Source organism: Bison bison, unplaced genomic scaffold, assembly GCF_000754665.1.
Source record: "Bison bison bison isolate TAMUID 2011002044 unplaced genomic scaffold, Bison_UMD1.0 scf7180017864341, whole genome shotgun sequence".
NCBI classification, from domain to species: domain Eukaryota; kingdom Metazoa; phylum Chordata; class Mammalia; order Artiodactyla; family Bovidae; genus Bison; species Bison bison.
Window position 1 is genome coordinate 3,389,402 of NW_011494913.1, and position 23,399 is coordinate 3,412,800.

A 23,399-nucleotide genomic window follows, 5' to 3' on the forward strand; every position below is an offset into this window, starting at 1 on the left:
GAAGAGCAAACAAAAATAGCGCATAAAGATACGCTCAGCTTCATCTTTTATCATGGCAATGCAAATCAAAATCACAGTGAGACACCTTCCACATGAAAATCTTAAAACTAAAAGCAATGCCAGGTGTTGGTGAGGTTGGGGAGCTTCGAGAATTCTCTTACATTGCAGATAGCAGTGAAAATAGGTAGAAATGCTTTGGAAAGTAATTTGGAATGATCTAACAAAGTGAAACATGCATAGGCCCAATAGTTCACAATATTTAATAAAAAATAAAGCAATCACAATCATCAACCAATTAAAAATAAATGAACATTTAAGAAAAGAAAGCAATCACAAAAGTGTACAGTAGTTTAACTCAAGATGTTTAAGGTTCATGGAGAGGCCAAACTAGGCAGTAAGTATTTTAGGATGCATACTTGTATGATAAGCTATAAAGAAAAGCAAGGAGCTCATTAGAACACAATCATGATACTGGTCAGATCCCCTAGGTAGATGACATGATACGATGAGGACACTTAAGGCTCCTGTACATTTTTTATTTTTTTTTAATTTTATTTTATTTTTAAACTTTACATAATTGTATTAGTTCTGCCAAATATCAAAATGAATCCACCACAGGTATACATGTGTTCCCCCTCCTGAACCCTCCTCTCCTGTACATTTTTTAAACTGGTCTGGGTTCGTGGGAGCTCACTTCATTATCATTCTTTTAACTTGACATATACATTGTAAAAGTGTGCAACTTTTAACTTTTAAAAAATAATTTAAAAACAAGCACAAATAGGAAATGGACACACATTTAGAGCCCTAAGCTTTTGCTTCTGTGGAATCCCTGCTGCCAACTCATCCCAGGCCTGCAAGCTGGCTCAAGAGGCTAACAGGGAGCATCACACCCCAAAGATGCTATGGAGGAAGGAGCCCTGGGGTCCTAACTTCACATCCCAGCCCTGTGCAACTTTAGCCAAGATACTCCAACCATCTGTTTCAACATCTAAAATGAGTACCTAGCAAAATAGTTGTGCATGGTAGGGACTCAGTGAATATTTGTTGAATGAATGAGTCAGTGGTTTCTAAGATCCCACCATAAATACATCCCTCATCCAAATGTGCTCACTGGGGAGAAATTGTGGCTGCAGCTTCTAGCACACCCTCCCCAGAACACACATGAATAGCCCAGAAATCCAAGTGGCAAGACAGAAAGTTCTCTCTTCTGTTCAGTCCAAACTTTTGGTATTTTAATGTTACAGATTTTCTCTCCCAAATGTCAGCTTCTCTTTTATTTTTCCTTTCGCTGTCACAACAAGCATACAAGTATTTTCAATGGAATTTTACCAAATGGCACTGCATTCTGTAAACCTTAAACATACAAACTCCTCTCCCACCACTCTGCCAAATTCTGTCGTAGAACTTGCTTTTGCCTTTCTGACCCTTGACCCAGATGCCCAGTCCTCAGGCTCCACCCAAGGCAGGACATTCCTTGGTTTAAAGGAAGGCTGAGGGGCAAAGGAGGAAGGACCAGTCCTTACCTTGCAGGGGTAGGATCTTACACATGACATTTATCCAAGTGACTGACTGCACAAACCTAGGGCATGCCAAGTCCATTCCACACACGCCATCCTTGGCATCAACTCTGCCTGGCTGGTGATAAGAGAAGGCTGGAGCCTAGCAAGCCCCAGATGACAGTAATAAGATGGTGCCATGGCTAAGTGCATGGGCATCAAAGTCAAAAGGAATCTCTCTGAGCCTCATGCTCCTCATCTGTAAAATGCAGCAATAATCCCACTTCAGACAGTTACTAAATAGCTTAAATAAATATATGTAAAGATACTTGCAGATCAGCATCAAAAAAACAAAGTTACTATATCCCAGCCCACTTCTGTGTGACTTCGGAAGAAATGAAACAGTCTTTACACTCAATTTGCTTTGTAATTGGGCTCATCGCAGCTAGTGCTACAGTGGTCGGGTGGAAGAAGGGCCCTGGGGGGTTGTGGAGGCGCCATTTGTCTTGGATGTATCAGTAATGTAAATCCACCCACAGCCCTCAGACAGGCCAATGCCAGCCAAGCTGAGGAGCACTCACACTCTGGATTCTTGGGGCTGCATCAAACAGCATGTGTGTTTCTACACCCTTGGCTTACATAACATATTAAAAATGGGCCACAGATTTGACTGTGCGCAAGGGGCAAGGTCAAAACAGGTCACAGGTGCTGGAGTGGTTTTACAGAGAATGTTTGGGGTAGAAACCTGGCTTCAAAGGTTGTCAAATCAGGAGGGTAATGGCCAGGGCAGGCAAAGGCAGGAGGTTCTACATAGAACCCAATGAAAGAGCACTGGCCTCCAGGAAGGCTAATGCCAAATGGTCAGCACCTTGGACAGTGACAGCCATGTGTAAGCAGCTCTGAGATGCTTGATTCACAGCCACCTTTAGCAAACAGGGCGGGTTGCTGCCAGTCCATCCCCTGCACCGTGATGCTTCATGGAGCAATCACAGCGGTTTATCTTGCTAAGGCCATATGCTTCCTCAGAATCCTTCCCAACAAAGCAATCAAGGTTCAGCCAATTGCCGGCAGTGATCCACCCGAAGAAACCTATTGGTCACCCTGTGTGTTTATAAAATTACTAATAAAGGTCAGTCTGGTTGAAAACTAACTCCAACCCTACAAGAGATAGCAAAGGTCTCCGTGTGACAAAAGAGGAGTGCACCTTTTGGCTTGACTGGAGGGTCTGGATGGGAGAGGAGAGGGGCAAAGGAGTGTAGCTACAGAATGAAACATGTTTCCTAGCTCACCTCAAAGGTCCTTCCTTGTCTTCCCCCACATTTCTCCTTTGTCTTATATTAAAATTCCTTGAAAGGTCCATGTTCTCATAAATGAGTTGGTTCATTCACAGAGAGACAATTTCTTTGGGCCTTCTCTGTGCCAGCCCCCAGACTATGACATGGTCTCTCCAAGTCCTCCCCAGAGTCAGGGGTTGAGCGGGGGTGGGAGGGAGAAGCCAGGCCCTGGACAGAGTCCAGTTCAAGCACCTGGAGCCTCTGGCCTCCTTTGTCCCCATCACCCCCCTCATCTTAATTTCAGTACAGTGACTGTTTGCTTTTCAATTCCTTCTGGAAGACTCCAGACAGCATATTTGCTTAAGAGCTGAGGACAACATTCCAGTCTTAGAGAAGCAGAGTATTTAGGCAAATGCAAACATATGCTGCTTTCCCTTCTTAGTTACAGTCTTGGCAAAGGGATTATCCACCAAGAGAGGAAAAAAGGACTTTCGAGGGTCCACCTCATTCTACCCCGGCCCCAGCTGTGAGGCGCCAACCCTCACCTTTAAAGATGTACGGTGAGTGGCTGTGGTTATAAAAGGGCAGCGTGCGGGTCCTCGTGAGGGACTGCTCTGAATCTGACTGTGGTGGGCACACGAATCCACACGTCACAGAACTGCACACACAGCGAATACACACCCAAGTGCGTGCAAACGGGTGGATGTGAGCAAGGCTACGGATTATGTCAGGAGGAAGTCCTGCTCGTGGTACGCCGTGACAGTTAGGCAAGATTTTGGAGCACACAGGATCTCTGAATTATTTCTCATAATTGTATGTAAGTCTCAATTATCTCAGAATAAAAAAATAAACAGGTTTTTTAAACATATAATTTTTTTCAATGAAAAGGTTTTATTTTTAAACCATTTATCTTGGGACCAGAACCGGTCTCCATTTTCACAAAGCAGCCATAGAAAACCTGAAGCTACCTCTTCAAAGCCCATTTTTCTAGTTTCCTAACAAGGAAATTATGTTTTTATACAGTAGGCCTTCAAAGAATCCATATCCAGCCATGCCCTGTGTCCCCAGACCCACATGATGCCCACCTGGGTCCATGACATTAAGGTTGTCCCTCTCCCTGACCTTTGCCCCAGCCTGAAACCCTGAAACTAAGGGCAGGTCAGCATGGAGGGAGGCAAGGAGCTGGGGAGGCTGGGAGAGCGTCCAGCAGGAGGGGGACACTTTGCAGAGGAGGCTTCCGGGGGGACCCATGCTGGCCAGTCTCCACCACTGCTGCCTGCGTGCGGCCCCTCGGATCCCTGCCAGCAGTTTATTAATATTTTATTGAAAACTCAAAGATGATTCAAACTTCAGCTGTCATGATAAGGTGTTGTTGCTAGGCAACTTTAGTGCCTGTCTACAGATCTGTTTTCAGAGCTCATCCCCTACTCACGAAGCTCAAGGTTGGGTCCCACCACCCAGAGACCCACTCGGTTCAGACCACCAACTGCCGTCCACACGCAGCCCTCTCCAAAGGGCTCAGCCTCCACGAGTGAGGTCCAGCTCGCAGGTCTCCCGGCATCTGGTTGTGCCCCCAGCGGAGCCCCAGGGCAGCCCCTGCCCCCACTCACCATGGCTGTGCCCCCACCGGAGCCCCAGAGCAGCCCCTGCCCCCACTCACCATATTCGCTGTCGTAGAACATGACAAACTTCTGCCAGCGCAGCTCTGTCACCAGCCTGAGCATGACATCATTGAGGCGCACGGGCGGTCTGGAGGCCAGCGTGTAGGCCTCGCCATCGGGGCTGGGGTTCAGATGGCAGGCGGTGCGCGGAGAGCCCCCTGGGTTGCGCTGGACAAAGAGATGCGGGATGTGCATCGCGTCTGTGAGGGACTGCAGGGCGTTGGCAGACGCACAACCAGTGGACGTGACCAAGGCCAGAATCCCTTGGGTCATGAGGTCACAGGCTGGAAAGAGAGGGGAGAGAGAGGGAGGGGTCAGCATGGGGGTGATGCTGCCCTGGCTTCAATTCACACAGCTCACACTGGGCAGCTCATTCCTGGGGTTCCAAGAAATACCGTCTCCCTCCAGGGACCAAGAACCCTGTCAGGCCAGCCCAGAGGTTTTCACAGCCACAGTCTGTGATGCCCTAGTGACGCTGCCAACTAGATACTCTGTGTCCATTCAACAGATGAGAAAACAGAGGTCAAGAGAGGCATAATCATTCATCCTAGGCTACTCAAACAGGGAGAGTAGAACAAGGCTCCTACCCACATCTGCCGGAGACATTCAGCCATGCTACTGTATTAGCTATCTGGTTTCCCACTTGGGCTGTGAGCCTCTTAAGAGCCACGAGCTCATTTTGTTGATCCTTGTATCCCCAAGGCCAAGCCACAGGCCAAGAATGTACTGTGTACTCTACAATCGTTGGCTGAACTGAGCTGATTGGGGCGGAAGGGAATGAATTACATTGGAAAGCCAGGGAGACACTTACCCCCGAAGACCCAGATTGTAGGCAACGAATCCCAGAATCCCTCAGTCTCCTGGCCAAGTCCACTTGATTCATACCATAAAAATACTGGGTCAAACCCCCGGGGAAGTATTTGGTTCCAGAAGACCAGGATTATTTAAAAGCCACTTGACAATAACAAAAGGAAGAGGCTCCCACAGCGGGGCACTGACTGCAGGTGTGGAGGAGGAACACAATCAGGTGTCAGCAGCCATTTCTAGGGTGGGAACACTTAGGGACCGCCTTTTGAAGTCATCCAGTCACCATGAGTTCCAGTAACCCCTTTTAGCCACACTCTTACGCCTTTTTGGAACATCAGACCAATTAATAGAACGATGCACCTCCCAACACTGCAACCCACTGCACCAGTTTTGAAGCAAACATTTATTAATAATGCTTTATGTGACGGCAGGAATGTGGGAAAGCAGATGCAGTTTCAAAACACAGCCTGTGAATGTCAGCAGGCCATCTGCTGCAGACGGCAGACTTTTGAACAACTTTGACAATGCAGATCTTTCAGTTGAGAGCACGTGGGTTTATGCAATGCCTCAGACCAGACTGGGAGAAGGAGATGAAGACCAGAGGGAGGAACCCCAAGGAGCAAGGCAGAGGGAGGCTGGGAAGGTGTGGGAAGAGGAAGACACCCCCAGGCTTTCCAATACCAAAGGCCAGTGGCTCCCCACACAGGGACAATCACCTTGCACATTCATGGGCTTCAGCACGAGGACAATTTGACTGCCCACAACTCTTCCTGAGGAACCCTTGGGCTTCAACACAAGGCAGAAGGAGGGGGTGGTTAAATGAGAGGTTCTCTACAGTCCCTACTGAAGATCACAGAACCACCTGAACGCTCTGGGCCCTCGCATTCAGGCTCCACCTGGCCAAGCTCACTCCTGAATTGTGATCCAATCCTGCCGTGCTTCTGAGTAAAGCCCTTGGTGACCCCCAAGAGCCTTGGGCAGGGAGGCAAACTCCTTAGGGCAGGCTCCCCAGCGCCTGCGGCCTCAGGTCCCCCCTGCCGCCCTGCCCCACTGTCCGCCTGTCGTTGTTCCCTGGAACCTATCGCACTTCCTTTTGCCTTCTGGACCTTGACTCTTGCTCCAAGACTCAGACTCTACACCCCAGACTGGCTCAGGACCTTTGTCACGCGCTCCGTTTGCACCCCACACCTCCCCTCTCGCGATACTGAATTGTCTCTCTCTGCCACTTGACCTCAGGTTCCAGGGGAATAAAGGTCATGCCCTTACGCTCACCATCCTCATCCAGGGACACAACGTGTCTGCCGGCACACAGCAGTCAGTAAAAACTCATACAATAATACCACAGTCCTTGACATTTGCATGCCCTCTGGTCAACAGTTCCACTTTGGGCATCTACCCAAACTATAATATAAAAATAACTTTAGGAAATTCCCTGGTGGTCCAATGGTTACAAAATTTGCTTTCCAATACAGACGCTGCAGTTCAACCCCTGGTCAGGGAGCTAAGATCCCACATGCCACAGGGCCAAAAAAAACAAAATATAAAGCAGAAGCAATACGCAACAGACTCAATAAAGACTTTAAAAATGGCCCACATCAAAAAAAAAAAAAAACCTTAAGGAAAAAAAATGGCTTTAGATCCAAAAACATTTAGAGGATACTTATCCAGATTCTTGATATATTGCCAACAATCGAAAAGATGCAAACAGGTGAGCGACACAAAAGTGTTCCACTTGTTGAAAGCACACCCAACCTTTAAAACTATCTATGAAGATACTGCAGTAACATGGGAAAGCATCTGTCATTAAAAAGTTATGTGAAAGTCAGACAAAATTGTACGTACTTTATGATATCAATCAAATAAAACTTAACATGCATGAAAGACAGACCAAAAGGAAATATTGCAAAACGCTCAAAGTGACCGCATTTTAGGTGAAGCCTCAACGTGGTTTTCCCTTTTTTCTGTACTTCGCCAAAATTTCATGCTGTGAACAGATTATTCTTTTACAAAAGGAAAATAATCCTTCGGTAATGGGTAAGTAAGAAGCTCCAGGAGGAGGGACTATTTTGTGAGAATTTTCTCTGTGCTGAATACTCTGTCAAGTCCTCTCTATACATGAGTTCGCATTATTCTCATGACATCCCGGTACAGCAGGCATCACTGTGTCTATTTTCCAGGTAACAAGTTGTGAAGCCGCACCACTGATACGCCTTCTGAGGCCGGACTGAGATGCCTTCCTGTCTAAAGATGCTTCTGCGGGGCGACTGTGACAAAACCAGAGCATGACATTTCATACTCGCCAGGATTACAACAATTTCTACAATTAGGTAAAAAGCACGCTTATGAAAAAGATAAGAGAAAACACTAAAAGCCAAGGTCTGTGATGATAAATGGATTTTTCTTTCTTGTACATATTCTCTTTAATGCCAATAACACGGCATTGAAACCTCTTAGAAGCAATCTTGCAGAATTCACCACACATCACGAGGGTGTAAAGTCGCCCAGGATCTCAAGTCTTTGGTCCCACGCAGGACACCCACTGCGCCATCGAGGGGTCTCAGCTCTCCATCACGCACCCCCACCTGCTCCGTCTCAGGTCACTGCCCGACGTCTGATGGCAAGCGCCCCTCCCTGTCCCCGCTGGTGCCCATTCCACAGGTACTCTGTCATTGAGTCACTGAAGCCCCCGAGGCTCCATTTCTCCATCCGAGCCCACATCCTGTACTCACACGTGGATGGACTTGTTTCTTCCCCGCTCTGCGTTTCATGCATACGCTCAGCACACCCTCTAAGCACAAAGCCCTGCAATGAGCATTGAGTTCAGGGTGGGAACAGGACACACACAGGCCCCATCTGCGGAGCTTAGCATCTACCAAGGAGCTGGACTCCACAGTTCAGCCTGGGAGGAAGGAGAGAGGAAGGTCCCTGGGACCCAGAGGAGGGTGAACTCATGTGGGGTTAGCATCAGAGGCTCAGAGGAAGAAAAGGATGTAGACCAGGAGAGATGAGGGGGAGCAGGGTGAGTGAGGGGTGCAATGTGACACAGACACAGGGGCTGGGTACCAGGAACGTGCTCAGGGAGCAGGTCCCATGCCCCAGCCCTAGTGGCAGCCACAGACACCAGCTTCTTGGCTGGGCCTGGGCTCCCCAGGGCAGCAGAAGGAGCGCTAGAATCTCACAAAGTCCTGCCTTGGGCTCCTCCGGTCAGCAGCTGTGTGACCATGGGCATGTCTCCTTCCCGAATCCCTGCTGTCTATTAATTCAGGATACAAATCACAGCAGAGCTATGGGAGTTCTGACTTATAATGTGGACCACAGTGCCAACCCCATGCTGGGCCCAAGAAAGACGCCAAACACAGTCAGTCTCCTGCCCCTCTCCCTGAGCATCCCCACCTCCCTATCAATATCCCACCCACATCCTGTCCAGGAGCCCAAGACATAGGAGTTTACAGCAGAGAATGACCTCACCCCTGCTGCTGACCAGCCCTCCCCTCGGAGGTGGCACCCTGACCCACCCCAGGACGGCCACCTGCAACAGCACTGAAATCCCTCAAGGCCCCCACCTCCTCCATGAACAAGGTGGGTAATTAAGGGTGGAAGCCTCTCCTAGGCGCTAATGGAGAGGCCTAATACAAGTCAATTTCTAATCTGCTGTGAACGGCCTGCTAATTGGGGCTCTGTTGAAATGATGGTTATTTAGAGGCTCCTAACATAAAAATAATAAGATCAAAATACATCAGATCAAAGCCACACCAGCTATTAGCTTCCACAAGGTTATGGAATGTCCTCATTCCTAGGACAGGGTATCACACAATTCACACCCCCTCTTGGGGAGAGAGACACCGAACCCCAGCGCCACATCCGCGACCCTGTCGTATCCACGCTGTGGGACTCTGAGTGAGGGAGGGGCTGACCCTCTCTTGGCCTCCAGGCCTCTGTTTTTTCTGTCGAAGAAAAATGATGGCGTCCACTTCTCAGAGCTGTTGTGCACGTTCTCTGAAAGGCCTTTGTACGTGAAGAACCATTTGGCACTGCTGGTGCATAGTGGGAGTAGAAGTCACTCTGTCTCCAGCTTAGAGGTGTTTTTCAGCTCGCTAGAAGATAACAGCCTTTGTTATAATTCTTTGCCTCTAATAGCATATGGTCATAAAGCTGATCTCCCTCTTGATGATAACAATGCAGGCTTGATGGACTGATAAGAGCTCCCCAAGAATGGCTCATCAGCTGGGAAAGTAAGTAGTAAAGATGAATGTAGTGAAGAGCTTTGAGTGCCCTTAACCTGAGCTCGGTGGCCTAGGAGAACAGAGGTCTCTGGGACATATGACGGATTCCCAGAAACGAGAAGAAGCAAGCCGTTCAAACTCAGGGCTGGATCTAGACAAGAGGATCCAGGAGCTCAGCCAGCCTTCCCAGACAGCCCCACCATTACATCCCTGCCAGCCTCCCCAGAGGTGCCAGCATCCTGCTGATTCATGATTCTCCAGACACACAACTCTCATGGAAGGACGCACCAGGCATAGCACAGGCCCCCTCAAGGGCAAACAGGATCGCCCTCCTTGTCACCCCAGATGAGCTTTCTGATCCCCTGGTGAAACTGAAGCACAGACAGGGCTGACCACTTGACTAGGGTCATACAGCTAGAGAGTGAATGGCAACAAGAACATCAGAACCAGACCACCAGGTACCTCTGCAGCCAGTCCCAGGAAGAGATGGTGGCTAGCAGAGGACAAAACCCAGGCTTCCATGACCGACTCTACCGGCCATTCCCTGGGTGGAAACTCCTGGGGCAGATGCACTCTCAACACAGGCCCCAGAGAAGGAGGAAGCAAGCAAGAACACAGCCTCCTTCTGCTACAGGCAAATGATTGGCTCATCAAGTCACCTGGGGCCTTAGGTTGGCACTGGAGATGAGAGGTGCCCCTGACCACTACTGATTCACACCCAGCCTTCTCCATCCCCAGGGGAACTCCTGGAAAATTCTCAGGCCAAGACTGGGAGAAGCAATACCCCAGGAGGCTTGTGCTGGAAAGGCCAAGACTGGGAGAAGCAATACCCCAGGAGGTTTGCGCTGGAAGAGATGCACAATTGCTGGTGCTGACGCCTGACAGTGATGCTAGCCACAGCCACCCCAGCCCTTTTCTCCACCATGTGCCCTGAATGCATGATGCCCCGGGCACATGCACACCTGCTCCTCCTGGAAGATGTGACGTGGTCTCCAAATAGAGGAGATCCACCTTGCAGTACAGGCTCCTCTGAGGCTGCAAAGCCTCCCCATCCCAGGAGCTAACTGGCCTCTGGGTAGCCCTTTAAAGAAGGACAGGACTTCTCCTGATGGACAAAGCAAGACAGGGTGCTCTGCCTGCGTGGAAGCAGCCTGGTAGAGGTGCCCTCACATCAGAGGGGCCTGGCAAGCCTCTGTTGGTAACAGCAGGCAACCGAAGGGAGGGCCAGGCTGTGGGCAGCCCTGGGCTCAGCTCTGCCCTCCAGAAGTAATGATCTCTCTCTGACCAGGCCCAGCAGGCCAGTCCCCGGCCATCCAGCACCTCTGTCTGCCCCACACCTGGGCTCCAGTTATCACCTCACTACTTCAATCATTCACAGCCAGGAGCACACACCCTCCCCTGAGCCACCCTCATTATCTGTGCCCTTCCTTTCCTCCTTTCAGCTGGCACAGTCTTTATTAATATTTGAATTCTGGTGGCTAATGCTTTAAATTAAGGTCGCATTTATAAATACTTTATGGTCGATGAATAATTGACCAAACTTAGTATTGTCATAACTCACAGTAAATTATTGATCCATGAAGAATAAATATTTTTCATGTTTTATTAAGACATTTGAAAGGTAAACAAAACCATGGAATAGGGCGGGGGGAACGGATGGCACCACCAGACCGAGGAGATAGAGCTCAGGCCCGGCGGGGCCTTGACCCATCACCACCCGCCATCAGCCCCCAAAGGGGAGGGCACCTGGGCCTCGCAACCCTCCTGAGCACGGGACAGGCTTGACAAGCATCTCGTCCTGCCGACCTTCTGCTTAAGTAACTATCCTCCCAGCATCCTCCTGCCTTCACTCCTGACTCCTGGCTCTGTCCATCTATCGTTATGGTCCCTCTGCTGCAAACTCCTTCTCTCTGCTCTCTCTTCTAATGCAGGATGGCTGGTGAAATCCCAATCCAGGGTCAGCCATGGTGGGTCCACCTGCCCATCCACTTCTCCAGGTCTGTGAGAGTCAGCAAGACCACACACCCAGCAAAGTGGGAACCCAAAGTGGGAAAGCAGGGTCACCAACCTCGACAGGGCTCCACACCCGCCATATCCACTTACACCCTCTCCACCACCTGCCTCGTTCATTCTCCTCAAACCTTCCAGGATTCTCCCCCAAATTCAACTAATGACCTTGCTTCATTCTTCATAGACTAAAAACAGTAGCCAGCGTCATAAGGAACTCATCCTACTTATCAGCAGATCTACACACCTATCTGTGTTTGTGCTAAAAGCTGAGGAAGGAACCTTCTCCCATCTTAGGCTGATTCCTGCTTATGAGCTCTGGTTACTCCCACCACTTGCCTTCTCCGAGATCCAGACCCAGACCCATCACTATGTCTTCTCTGTGGAACCATCAACCTTATATTAATATATCTGACCCATCCCTTTGAAAGTTAAACCTCGGTTCTGTGGACAGTTCCTGTTATTGCTCCAGCCCAAAGCCCTCACTGGGCTCCTGATGCCCAGCTAGGGGGTCTCCCCCAGTGAGTCCACCGGCAACTCACACTTGGTGCGTCAACACTGAGCTCTCCAGGGTGTGATCCTGCCCCTCCCGATCGCTCAATCTCAGTAAAGGGGCGCCCCCAGCCACCCACTTGCTCTTGAGCCTTCTCTCTCCCCGAGCCTCTGCACCCAAGTCTTCACCAAGCCTTTACCAAGTCCTGAGTGTCTATCTTCAAAATATACCTTGGGTCTGTTGGCTTTCCTCCCTCTCCACTGTCATCACCTTGCTCTGAACCACTGTCGCCTCCCCACTGGACCCCCACACAGCCACCCCCCCAGGATCCACGTGCCATCCACTCTGCACACCGTAATGCACTGGCCCTCTCAAACGATAACCAGACAGTGCTGTCCCTGCTTAAATGTATTAGCTCCCAACTGCTCTTAAAACAAAGCTCACAACCCCAATAGGGTCCTGCACCGTCCACTCCCGGGCCCTGCACTCCAGGTGCCGGTTTTCATGCAGGAACTCAGATTTTGCCCACTTGCGGGTCCCCTCACGTCCACCCGCCTTGGACTGCAACACTCCTCTCAGTTCTGTCTGGCTATCTCTCCTCATCCTGTATTTTTGGGGGTGACTGTGATTCCCTCAAGAGAACGTTCCATGACCCCAGCCCTCTCTCATGGTACTCTTCCTATAGAGGGCCCACAGATGTTTGTAATCATGGACTATCTCATGTGGCCGCTGTCAGTCATCCTCGGAACCACAAGCCTGTGAGCAGAAACACCTGCGCACTGCTCATCCTCCTGGCCTCTGGCCCAGTGCGCAGCATGGCCTAACAGAGCAACAAACTACTTAATACTCTCAGCAACTCACAAGATCAGCACTATGGGTGTCCATATTTCACGGTGAGGCAGAGCTTTCAAACTTGCCCAAGTCCCCAGATGCTCAGTTCCTCACCAGAGTGAAGCCACATCCTACAGTCTGGAGAAAGGGAGTTTCTTAAAGCCGACCCTCCACTCTAAGGCGGGTTTCACCAAGAGCATAGAGGGGGCTGAGGGGACAGTGAGGAGGAAGTTGGCTGAACCTGAGGCCTGGCCTGGGCAGCAGCCTCTGGGCAGGGGCCTCTCCTGGAGCCCCTCCAGGCTGGCGGCTCCTATGCCCCTCCTGCTTCATGGTCAGCCTAGCCCAAGGAAGCAGAGGAGCAAGGCCAGAGGGTCCCGCTGGGTGTTGGACTGGAGCCTGGGGCAGGTGTGCAGCTGGTGCAGGCAGGATGCACGGAACCAGCCAGGAGGGGCTGTTAGGGGAGGGCCAGTGGTTCCATGCCTGTCTCTGGGGCCCTATCCTGATGCCAATTAATGAATCAAACTGACTCCCTGCTCCCGCAGATGCAAAACACAGGAACACTGGGTGGGATCATGCTGGCTTATTTATAGCTCTCCGGCTCCTCGTTAATGACTTTTACTGCTCCGCCAATGGAACGCTAGTCTCCCGGACTGGGATTCACCGGAAGCCTCCACTGTGGAAGTTAAATCAGGACAGTGATGAGTCCTGGGAGACCTGGAGAACCTCGAAAGCAGCCGAGCACTGGGCTGGCGGTGTGTGTGTTGGTTGGGGGGGGGGGCGCGGTGGGGATGCGATTTCTGCAGCATCTCTGTTCCAAGCCCAGACATCTCCCCTTGGTCTCCCCTCATCCTGCATCTGTGCTTTCACTTACTCATTTCTTCACCCCAAATCCTCTAATCCTCACTGTGTTGGGCCCTGAGCCAGGAGACATGGAAAGCCATGAAATGCAGTCCCCTTTCTTGGGAACCTTAGAAATTCAGCATAAAGTCAAATAATACATACTCAACAGAAGTGTGCTACATCTGGAAAGAAAGGGAATGATTAATTTCACCTAGCAAGGAGATGTCAGGGAAGAGTTCCATAGAGAAAGAGGCATTGGGGATGGGTCGAAGGGGATGAGTAGGAGTTTGAAAGGCATAGTAGGGGCCAGGCACCATGTGGGCCCATCCAACTAATCCTAGCCCCATAGCCTCCCAGGGAAGTGGGTTCTGCTACCCTATTCTAGACAGGAAGTGCAGGAGCACAGACTCAAGATTCGAGTGTTGCTTGAAGCCACAGGAGGGCCTGGATTGTAACCCTGAGCTGTCTCTGACTGCAAAGTTAAGTATGTGGGCTCAGGAGGCAGGCAGGACCACTGCTATAGCTGTGTGCTGTCAAGCAAGTCACTTAACCTCTCTGAGACTCATTTCCTCACCTATAAATGGGCTAAGAACAGGCCCCACCTCTAGGGCTCTCATGAGGATTAAATGAGCACCGTGAACCAGAGGTCACATTTGCATGCACATGGACAGGCCAGACCGTGGGGCCTGCCCCTAGCTCTCCCCATGTCCTCAGGCTGCCCAAGGCTAGTTCCATGCCTGCCCTTCCCTCCTTCTGCATGTGCCAAGGCCATCCAGACACCAGGCCCCAGCCTGGCACTCTTTCCCAGGCCTACTGACCCTCTCAAATGGGGACCTGAGGCTACACGGGGCTTCCGATTCTCCCTTTGCATCTCAACCTGTGTCTGACTTTCTCTAGCTCTCTCTGGCTCTCTCTCTTATTCTGTTTCCCACTTTCTAAATCTCAGCTCTCTGTCAGAGAGATAGAGAATGTGTTGTATGTGAATCTCTCTCTAGTACAAGCCACCAGCCTATACTCTCTCTGCCTGTAGGACTGACCACCCAGGAGGGACTGAGCCCGCACATTTATGCCTTGGCACCTACTCTCCGTCCATTGGAAGCTGACCCATGGATGCTCACCTGTCAGGCCCTCAGCTCTCCAGTGTTCCCACCCCAGGGAATTAGTGAGGCAAGAGCAAGTCTCACCTCTGGGCCAGGGCCCCTCTCAGGAAAATGGGGAGGGATAGCAACATCCCCATCCTGCCAAGCTCTGGTTCCGATCTCCAGCCACAAGACCGCATGCTAAGCCTGCCAGCAGGCTTCCAGAAGGCAGCCTCTGTGCTCCCAGGTACAAAGCAGGAGTCCCTGAGGCCAGACATGTCAGGCTCAAATCACTGCACCTGCATGCCCCTGCTAGAAATCCACATCGCTGTCACCTCCTCATCGTTCCAGACCAAGCATCCAGGGGTCTCCTTCGCCCAATCAGAACAGCACAAGCCTTCCCCTGATGTCTCCCTACCATACACACAATTACAGCTCAGTGTCACTGTTTGTTTAGGGGGTCTCTGTCACCTCTGGAATGAGCCCCGTAACACCTCTCCATCCCTAGCACCCAGCTGGGATGGATGGAGGTGTCTCAGGGGAGCAGGCGACAACAGGGCAATGCTGCATGAACACGATGCTGGCCCCGACCTGCCGCCATCGATGGGAGCCCCACGGCTGCGCTCACCAAGAACCCCTCAAGGCCGTATTTTGTCACCACCCTATGGGGCTGTCTCTAGGGTCAGGATCCGCAGGGACCCCCACACACACCTCAGCTCCCCTCCAACAGCCAGGGCAGGGCAGGCCTGGGTGAATCCAGCCCTCCGTGTCACTCCCTGGCCTGTCACCTGGTTGGACCCACGCCAGAAGCCTTCCCGAATGGCAGAGACAGCCAATCTCCAGGGTAGGGAATCATTGTGGAACCCTGAGCTTCTGGGCTCTACTGCCCAGAGGAGCCCTCAGTCCATTCTGTCGCCTTCCCGGGTTGCATGACTGGAGAGACACACCCAGGCTCCAGATGTGAGCCTTGAGCTCAACACGGCCAACTGCCAGATGTCCCTCCAACAAGGGGCCTGGCTGCCTGACCCTCTTCCAGGGCCGCCCCTCCACAGTTCAGCTGCTTCCTCACTGTGCCCTGCCTACTTGCCAGCCCGCCTTGGCTGTCACCAGCCTCCAAGCTCTGCAGCCAAGCCCAGGAAGACAAGCAATGAAGGGCAGCCCCTCACACCTTCCCCACTCCTCATACACGGCTCCCCCACAGCCCTCAGTAAATGGCACAGGAGGCAGGATGCTGGGCAACACCAGGGAGGTGATGGGGCTGCTTACACCACCCGGGTCCTGCCACATTCTTCATGGCCTTGTCGTGGTCCTTGTGTGGGCAAGTCCAAACAGGCAGTGATCCACACTTACTGTTCCAAACCCACAGCAGACTGAGCAAAACGGTCAAGGGGAAGAGGCCCCACAAATTCCTGACGTATCTCTTATGCATGCACTACTCTCCATCCTGCCCTCTGATACTCTCCCAAGAGACAGCAATCTAGAAACCCAAGCCACCTCCTGTCACCTTGCATCCAGGAGCCTGAGCTGGACACTTGTCAGATGTCATCGTCTAATCTTTTTTTAATGGGAGGAGGGCAGGGAGGGATGGGTCACGGCAACCACATTACACAGAAGACACGAGAAGAAACCTCTGGCACAAAATACATCTTGAATCAATTCTAGGATGCTAATCCCTCTTGGGAAGTCTGTTCATTCACTTCTCAAGCACTTAGCACCCTCCTTTAAACTGAAACCCACATTAGTGCAGAGGACACCCACTGACACACTGTCCAGCCCTCTGGGGCAAAAACAGAAAGAAAGGAAGCACTCTGTCTGTCACAGAGAGAGGAACAGTGCAACTGTCAGAGGACAGGTCCTGGCGCTGAACCATCTTGACTCTGCTCTTACAGAGTCAAGTTACATGTGGCTTGAGTTACAGTTACATGTGGCTTGGGCAAGTTATACCCTCTCTAGACCCCACATTAAAAATGGAATTACAACACTGATTTCAAATATGATCAACGCATTTAACCAAGCAAACCAGACAAAGACAAACACAAAACAGAGTGCCTACCAGTGGGCACTAAGGAGAATCAGATGAGTTTGAACCCAAGAAGCCCCTTGGCCACCACCACCAAGTCCAGTTAACTGACCACCTTATTGCATGAGGCGTGAGCTAAGACTAGAGGGGGAAGTGGCCCAGCTGGGTTCAAACCCAGATCCAGGTCAGCAGAGCAAGGCCTGGGCTGCTGGTTAGTGCTGGGCACGCCCAAGGCCAACCTCGGCCCACCTGTGCACAAGCCCAGAAACGTGCCAGCTGCAGCTCTGCTGGTGAGGGGTGGGCAGGGAGGAGGCCAACACCCAGCCTGGGTGCCTGCCAAAGCCGACGGCCATTTTGCTTCTTCACCCCAGGGCCCTGCACGCCCTTGAGTTCTAACAGCTCCTCATTACCCTAACAGCCATCACGACAACACCCAGCCTCTAAAATTGTAGAGACAGAGCCCCTTTTAGAGAATGAGACTAAAGGAGGCAGCTGCCCCTGCTCCCAGTGGCCATGACCTGAGGATCTTTCAAGAACAGAGAAGAGGATGGTGAGGGTGCTGGCCTGGCCCCAGAGGCAGCCTTCCCATCTGAACCAGCCCTGCAACCCGAAATAAAAGCAAAACCCTCAGGACATAGGCTGTGGCTTGTGTGACCCTGCCATTCAGGCCAGCTCTGCTGATCGCAGTCTAGAGGACATCTCGTGCCTGAGATATGCACGGGAGAGCCCAGCTGGTGCAGGGACATCACCCACCCCAGCTCTCAGGTGCTTTGAAGCAGATGGGGAGAGAGAAACCAGAAATCTCCTGGAGCCAGCAGGGACGAGAAGGGATCTTTGCCAGTGATAATGAAAATTTTCACAGTAGCAGATGCTTGCAGAAAATTAAAAAAACAATACAACCAATTTCACAAACCAGAGAGGAACTTAAGAGAAACGTGGTCGGAGGGCTCGATGTTCCCACTGATACCTTTCTAACCACAAGAGCACTAGAAAGGAGCCAGGTCCTCCCCACCAGGTAGTCAAATTGCCTCCAAGAGCCCATCCCAAATGTCTCCAAGCACCTACTATGTGCCCAGCTGGGGGCCATGCTGGGAACACAGGGATGATGCAGATCTGGCCCCAGGTCCCAGAACGTCATCTGGAGGGGGACCCAAAACAGGGACCAGACGTGGCTCAGTGTCCATGGAAGGATGGCAGGCAGAAGGCGTGTGGGTAGGTGGTCATGTGGCCTGGAGTACAAAGGGTTTCACAAAGGACAGAGCTAAAAATGCTGGGCCAAAACATGGATAAAGGGGGATCAAGAGAAAGAGGGCAACCAGGTGAGTGGCCTGGAGAGAGCCAAGGCCCACACGTAGCTTTGTGTGTGTGTGTGTTTATTTTAATTGGATGATGATTACTTTACAATAGCATGATGGGTTTTGCCATGGATCAGCCACAGGCGGATCTGCCAGGAATGGACCACTCATTCTGGCAGGAGGGGAATGTGAGGAGGTAGGTTTACCATGGAGGTCTTGCCTGCTCAGCTGAAGGGCTTTGTTTTGACTGCTTGAGCACCAGGGAGCCCTGGAGGGTCCTGAGCACAGGCAAGGCCTGCCTTTGGAAAAGAGGCCCCAGTGAGAGCACAGCAAGAGGGCAGGAGGCCTAGGCTGACCGCTCCTGCTCCTCGTCCTGGAAGGACGCAGGTCAAGGAGCGCAGGGGAGGAGGCAGAGAGCACAGTCGAGGCCATTAAAGGTCAGGGGACAGCGTCAGCTTGAAGCACAGAGTTGGGGGGCAAACAGAGGGGCAGGCCTGGGAGCCCAGGCCCCAGCCCAGCACCAGCAGGACCGAAGGAGGGCGCCTGTCGCCTAGCAGCACGCACTGCCCTTACAAGCCGGCATTCACAGGCCCAGGAAGACAAATCCCCCCTGCAGAAGGGACAGCTCAGGTTTAGTGACATGAGGTCTCTTGCTAGGTCTGATCCACCCCCGGGAAATGAGCATGAATTAGAAAACTCAGGCCTTCTGAGAGGCACCTCGAGCCTGGGCCGAGGGCGCAAGGGACAGGACAGGACAAGAGCCGGTGCCTCCCAGCTCTTCAGGGAATGAGGCCAGTCCATCAGCCTGCAGTCAGCATCCGAGGAGACCCTTTGAGGCTTCAGAGAGCTTGGAGAGGCCTGAGTGCCAGGGAAGAAGCTGGTAGAGGAGAGAAGATGAGGGTTAAAGGAAATGGAGTGTCCCCACCCAGCTCTGCCCTCACGGGAACCCCACGGAGGCCATGCATGCTGCAGGCCAGGGTATGTCTGGGCCCAGCCACACTGGCACACCTGGGAGGCAGTAGGCAGGGCTGCGCCGGGCCTGTGTGCTGAAGGGGACAAGAGGCTGAAGGATGCACCCTAGGGGAGGCAGCCTAGGCACACAGGGCATCAGAGCCAAGGGGGACCTGACGTTCAAGGACCTGTCACTGGAATTGATCACGTCCAAGACCCCGATGGTGTAACCACAGACAAAGCCATGTCCCTTAACTCTCCAAGTCACAGTGGGCACACGCAGCACATGAGCCTTTCCAGACAGGCCAGCTTGAGGGGAGCAGGCACCCCCTTCCTCATCATCCATCAGGCACCGGCATCTCGGTCAAGCAGGAGACAGTAATGCCAGGTACACGCACAGAACAGCACCATCGCAGGTGGGGGCACCTGTGAGCCTGTCCTCCTCCCCAGGGCAAGCTTATCTGGGCACAGGCACCCTATGTGAGTTCCCAGTTGCTGGGAGAGGAGCCTGGGGACCCAAGGTCCCCTGCAGCCGGCCTGCTTCTGGAGGGCTGTGTGTGCATCAAACCTGGGGCATGGAGGGAGGGCTCAGGGGATAAATGAGAAACACCCCTTCCACACACACACAAAGAAACCAGCACTGCATGCTGCTATTGTGATCTGCACTCCCCAAGGCATTTTCTCGCTGTAAAAGAGGCTCGTTGTGGATGGTTAGATATAGAAGGTATAGCAGGTTACAGTAGGTTGAAGTGGTGCCCAGCTCCAGCCCTGCTCTGGGTGAGGAAGACAGCACCCCATCTCTCCTCTGCCCAGACACCTTCCCTGGAGAAGACAAGAGGACAAGGGGGCAGGAAGACACAGCCAGCAGTGCCCACACCAGAAGGGGACAGGGAAGCTGTGGGCTAGGGGCTTGGTCCCTCTGAATGCCCCAGCCAGCAAGCATGCATGCACACCACTCTGCACAGAGGAGATCCCCTGGCGGCTGCCCAAGCCACACTCCAAGCCAATGAGCAGGGATTTGGCAGGGATGACTCCAGGCAGTTCTGGAGGTATCTGAACTCCATGGCCTGCCTCGGCGTTGTCTCTCCTCTGCAGAGATTGACACCCCAACCAAGGGCAGCTCGGCTCAGCCCTTTGGGCAGGAGCACTCCCTCCCATAGGCCCGTATGTGTGGGCAGCGCCCCTGACTCTGCTTTCCAAGATGTAGCTGAGGTGGCATGAGCAACAAGCGACAAGCACGTAGGCTGCGTCTCATCACAGACACACGGTAATGCTGTGGCCAAAACGGACCGAGGGAGAGACCTAACTCAGTGAGCAAACTGTTCTGCAAGGCAGCTTCTTCCTTATCTAACTGGCTCTTCCTGACAATTCTGAGGTAAGATTACTGATACCATTTTTCATATGAAAAAACTGAGGCTCAGAGAGGGAAGCCATTTGCCCAAAGTCACACAGCAAGCAGACGAGGGAGTCTGAGTTCAAATTCAAGTAAGTCTAACTTAACAGATCCTGCTATCCCCATTCTCCCAAGAGACACAGGTGACGGCCAAGGACCAGCGGGTGAAGTCCAGGGATCAGAGTGAACGCCAAGCGCCAGCAGGCAGCAGGCAGATGCTCAAAGCCACGTGGTAAAAGGAAAGAAGGAGAACGTTCCTGCTCTTATCCTAGCCATGTGTTCCCACTAACTGGGTTGTATTCCTCCCCTTCCAATCTCCTACTGAACTCCCAGAACTCCCACCCTCTCAGGCATCCCCCCGCCCAACACTCCCAACATACAGAGGTTCACAAGTATATTTCCTCATCTATTTAAACCATGACAGCATCAGGCTGAGTGAGCCTCAATGACAGCATCCCAGCAACTATCTGGGCAGAGCCTTACAGAGAGGGCATCTCTCCTGACCCTGGACCACTCCTCCTCCTTCCCAGATAGCTGCTCACACTCCCACACAGTTAACCAAAGACCATCTCTAACTTCAGAGTCTAGGGTTGACTAGGGTACGTCTCTCTAGAGGGAGATGCAAGGCGGGGGAGGGGTGGCGGGGCGGCACTGGGGCACTGCAGCCCACCAGGCTATGGTCAGACCCATGCCACCCTGCCCCACTGGCCCTGCCCTGGCCCTTCCAGCATGGCTGCTTCTGCTCTGACAGGGCCACATGGAGTCTGGGCACGATGGGATGAGAAAGTGTAGCCACTCAGTAGAGTCCGACTCTCTGTGACCCCATGGACTGTACCCTGCCAGGCTCCTCTGTCCATGGAACAGACACAACCTATTCCCAAAGACCCCACCCCCAGGCGGCACCTCCATCATGCTCCAGGGCCTCTGACCCATCCTGAGGAGGCAAATGCTAACACCTTTAGTGCCCTCAGGGATCACTCCCTGGACACAGCCACCCTGGCCAGAACAGTGGCCAATGCCACACCACCACCCAAGCTCCGTGTACCCTCCTCTTCTCACTTCAAAGCTCAACTCAAGAGCTTCCACCTCCAGGAAGCCTCCTGGAACCCTCCCCGCCCCCAACACCCCAGCTCAGCTCAGCCTGGCACTTGTCACTCTGAATGATCACCTTGTGTCTCTGCCACCAAACAGTAAGCTGTTGGAAGTCTGGGACCATGTCAAGGCCAGTCCAAGGTCCAAGATGCAGCTGCCCAGGGAAAGTTTATTGAAGGAGTGAGTGAAACTGTTGAGGTAGATCAAGCCAAGGTGCTGAGGACTCATTTCTCGTAGAAGGTATTGATTTTGCCCTACAGAACTGTGGCTCGAGTTTCCAGCTGAGGACCCAGGTGTGAAGATGCAGGGGAGGGAAGAAGGAAGGATATGCCATTTCCAGCCTCTCCCACAGGCCAGGCGTGAGCTGAACTGCCCGGTGACTCGACCAGGGCCCCTGTGCATCACGGAACTGAGATGCAAACACCACTCGCTGTCTCCATCCGCCCTCTGCACTTTTCCAGTCGGGGTACCAGCGGAGGCAGCTGCCCGCAGCCGCACAACTCTTCACCTTAAACGGCTGGTTTCTCAAGTGGTTTGTAAAAGGATATAACACCAGAGGCACTACTCCAGGCTGAGAATTACGAATATTTATAGTGTTTAAGCATAATTGCATTCAGATGAGGACTATATATTGCTCACTGCAATTCACAGTCTCCTTAGAGCACATTATTTTGCACGCAAGGACTGATGCCAGAAGTCGGCGTGGCGACGGTGGGGCCTGGAGGCACCTTAAGAGGTGCTGGTGTCCTGACTTAGAGGTCCCCATGCCTCTTTGAGGGAGGAACTTTTTTTAAAGTTCAGGACTGGTCCCTACCTGAGGAAATTGTTCTACCAGCACCCACTGGCTGAGAGCATTCATCCTGAGCCTTCAGGAAGTAAACTTGCAAGCAATTATACCAACCATAGCAACACGGTGGTCATGTGTGCGTGAGGGTCAGGCTGGGAGCACTCATGCAGCCTCTATAGAACTGGGACCCCCGGGGACCCACTCCATGAGGCTTTGGAATTCCATAGGCCTAGTTCCTATGTTCAAACTACCACACAATTGCACTCATCTCACATGCTAGCAAAGTAATGCTCAAAATTCTCCAAGCCAGGCTTCAAAAGTATGTGAACCGTGAACTTCCAGATATTCAAGCTGGATTTAGAAAACACAGATAAACCAGAGATCAAATTGCCAACATCCGCTGGATCATCGACAAAGCAAGAGAGTCCCAGGAAAAAACACCTACTTCTGCTTTATTGACTATGCCAAAGCCTTTGACTGTGTGAATCACAACAAACTGGAAAATTCTTAAAGAGATGAGAAGACCAGACCACCTAACTTGGCTCCTGAGAAATCTGTATGCAGGTCAGGAAGCAATAGTTAGAACTGGACATGGGACAACACACCCGTTCCACGTCGGGAAAGGAGTATGCCAAGGCTATTTAACTTATATGCAGAGTACATCATGCAAAATGCCGGACCTGATGAAGCACAAGCTGGAATCAAGATTGCCGGAAGAAATATCAATAACCTCAGATATGCAGATGACAACACCCTTATGGCACAAAGTGAAAAACTAAAGAGCCTCTTGATGAGAGTGAAAGAGGAGAGCGAAAAAGTTGGCTTAAAACTCAACATTCAGAAAACTAAGATCATGGCATCCAGTGGGTCCCATCACTTCATGGCAAATAAATGGGGAAACAATGGAGAAACTTCATTTCAGGGGGCTCCAAAGTCACTGCAGATGGTGACTGCAGTCATGAAATTAAAAGATGCTTGCTCCTTGGAAGAAAAGCTATGACCAACCTAGACAGCATATTAAAAAGCAGAGACATTACTTTGCCAACAAAGGTCCATCTAGTCAAAGCTATGGTTTTCCCAGTAGTCACGTATGGATGTGAGAGTTGAACTATAAAGAAAGCTGAGCGCTGAAGAATTGATGCTTTTG

At 51.8% G+C, this 23,399-nt stretch overlaps 1 protein-coding gene across 1 annotated transcript in view; it reads right to left on the reverse strand.

Moving 5' to 3' along the window:
* GRID1 (glutamate receptor, ionotropic, delta 1) overlaps nucleotides 1-23,399 on the reverse strand; it is a 686,979-nt gene that overhangs the window by 536,864 nt on the left and 126,716 nt on the right. The window contains exon 3 of the mRNA XM_010854508.1: nucleotides 4,434-4,718. Coding sequence (XP_010852810.1) covers nucleotides 4,434-4,718 — 285 coding nt within the window. The remainder of the gene's footprint in view (nucleotides 1-4,433; nucleotides 4,719-23,399) is intronic.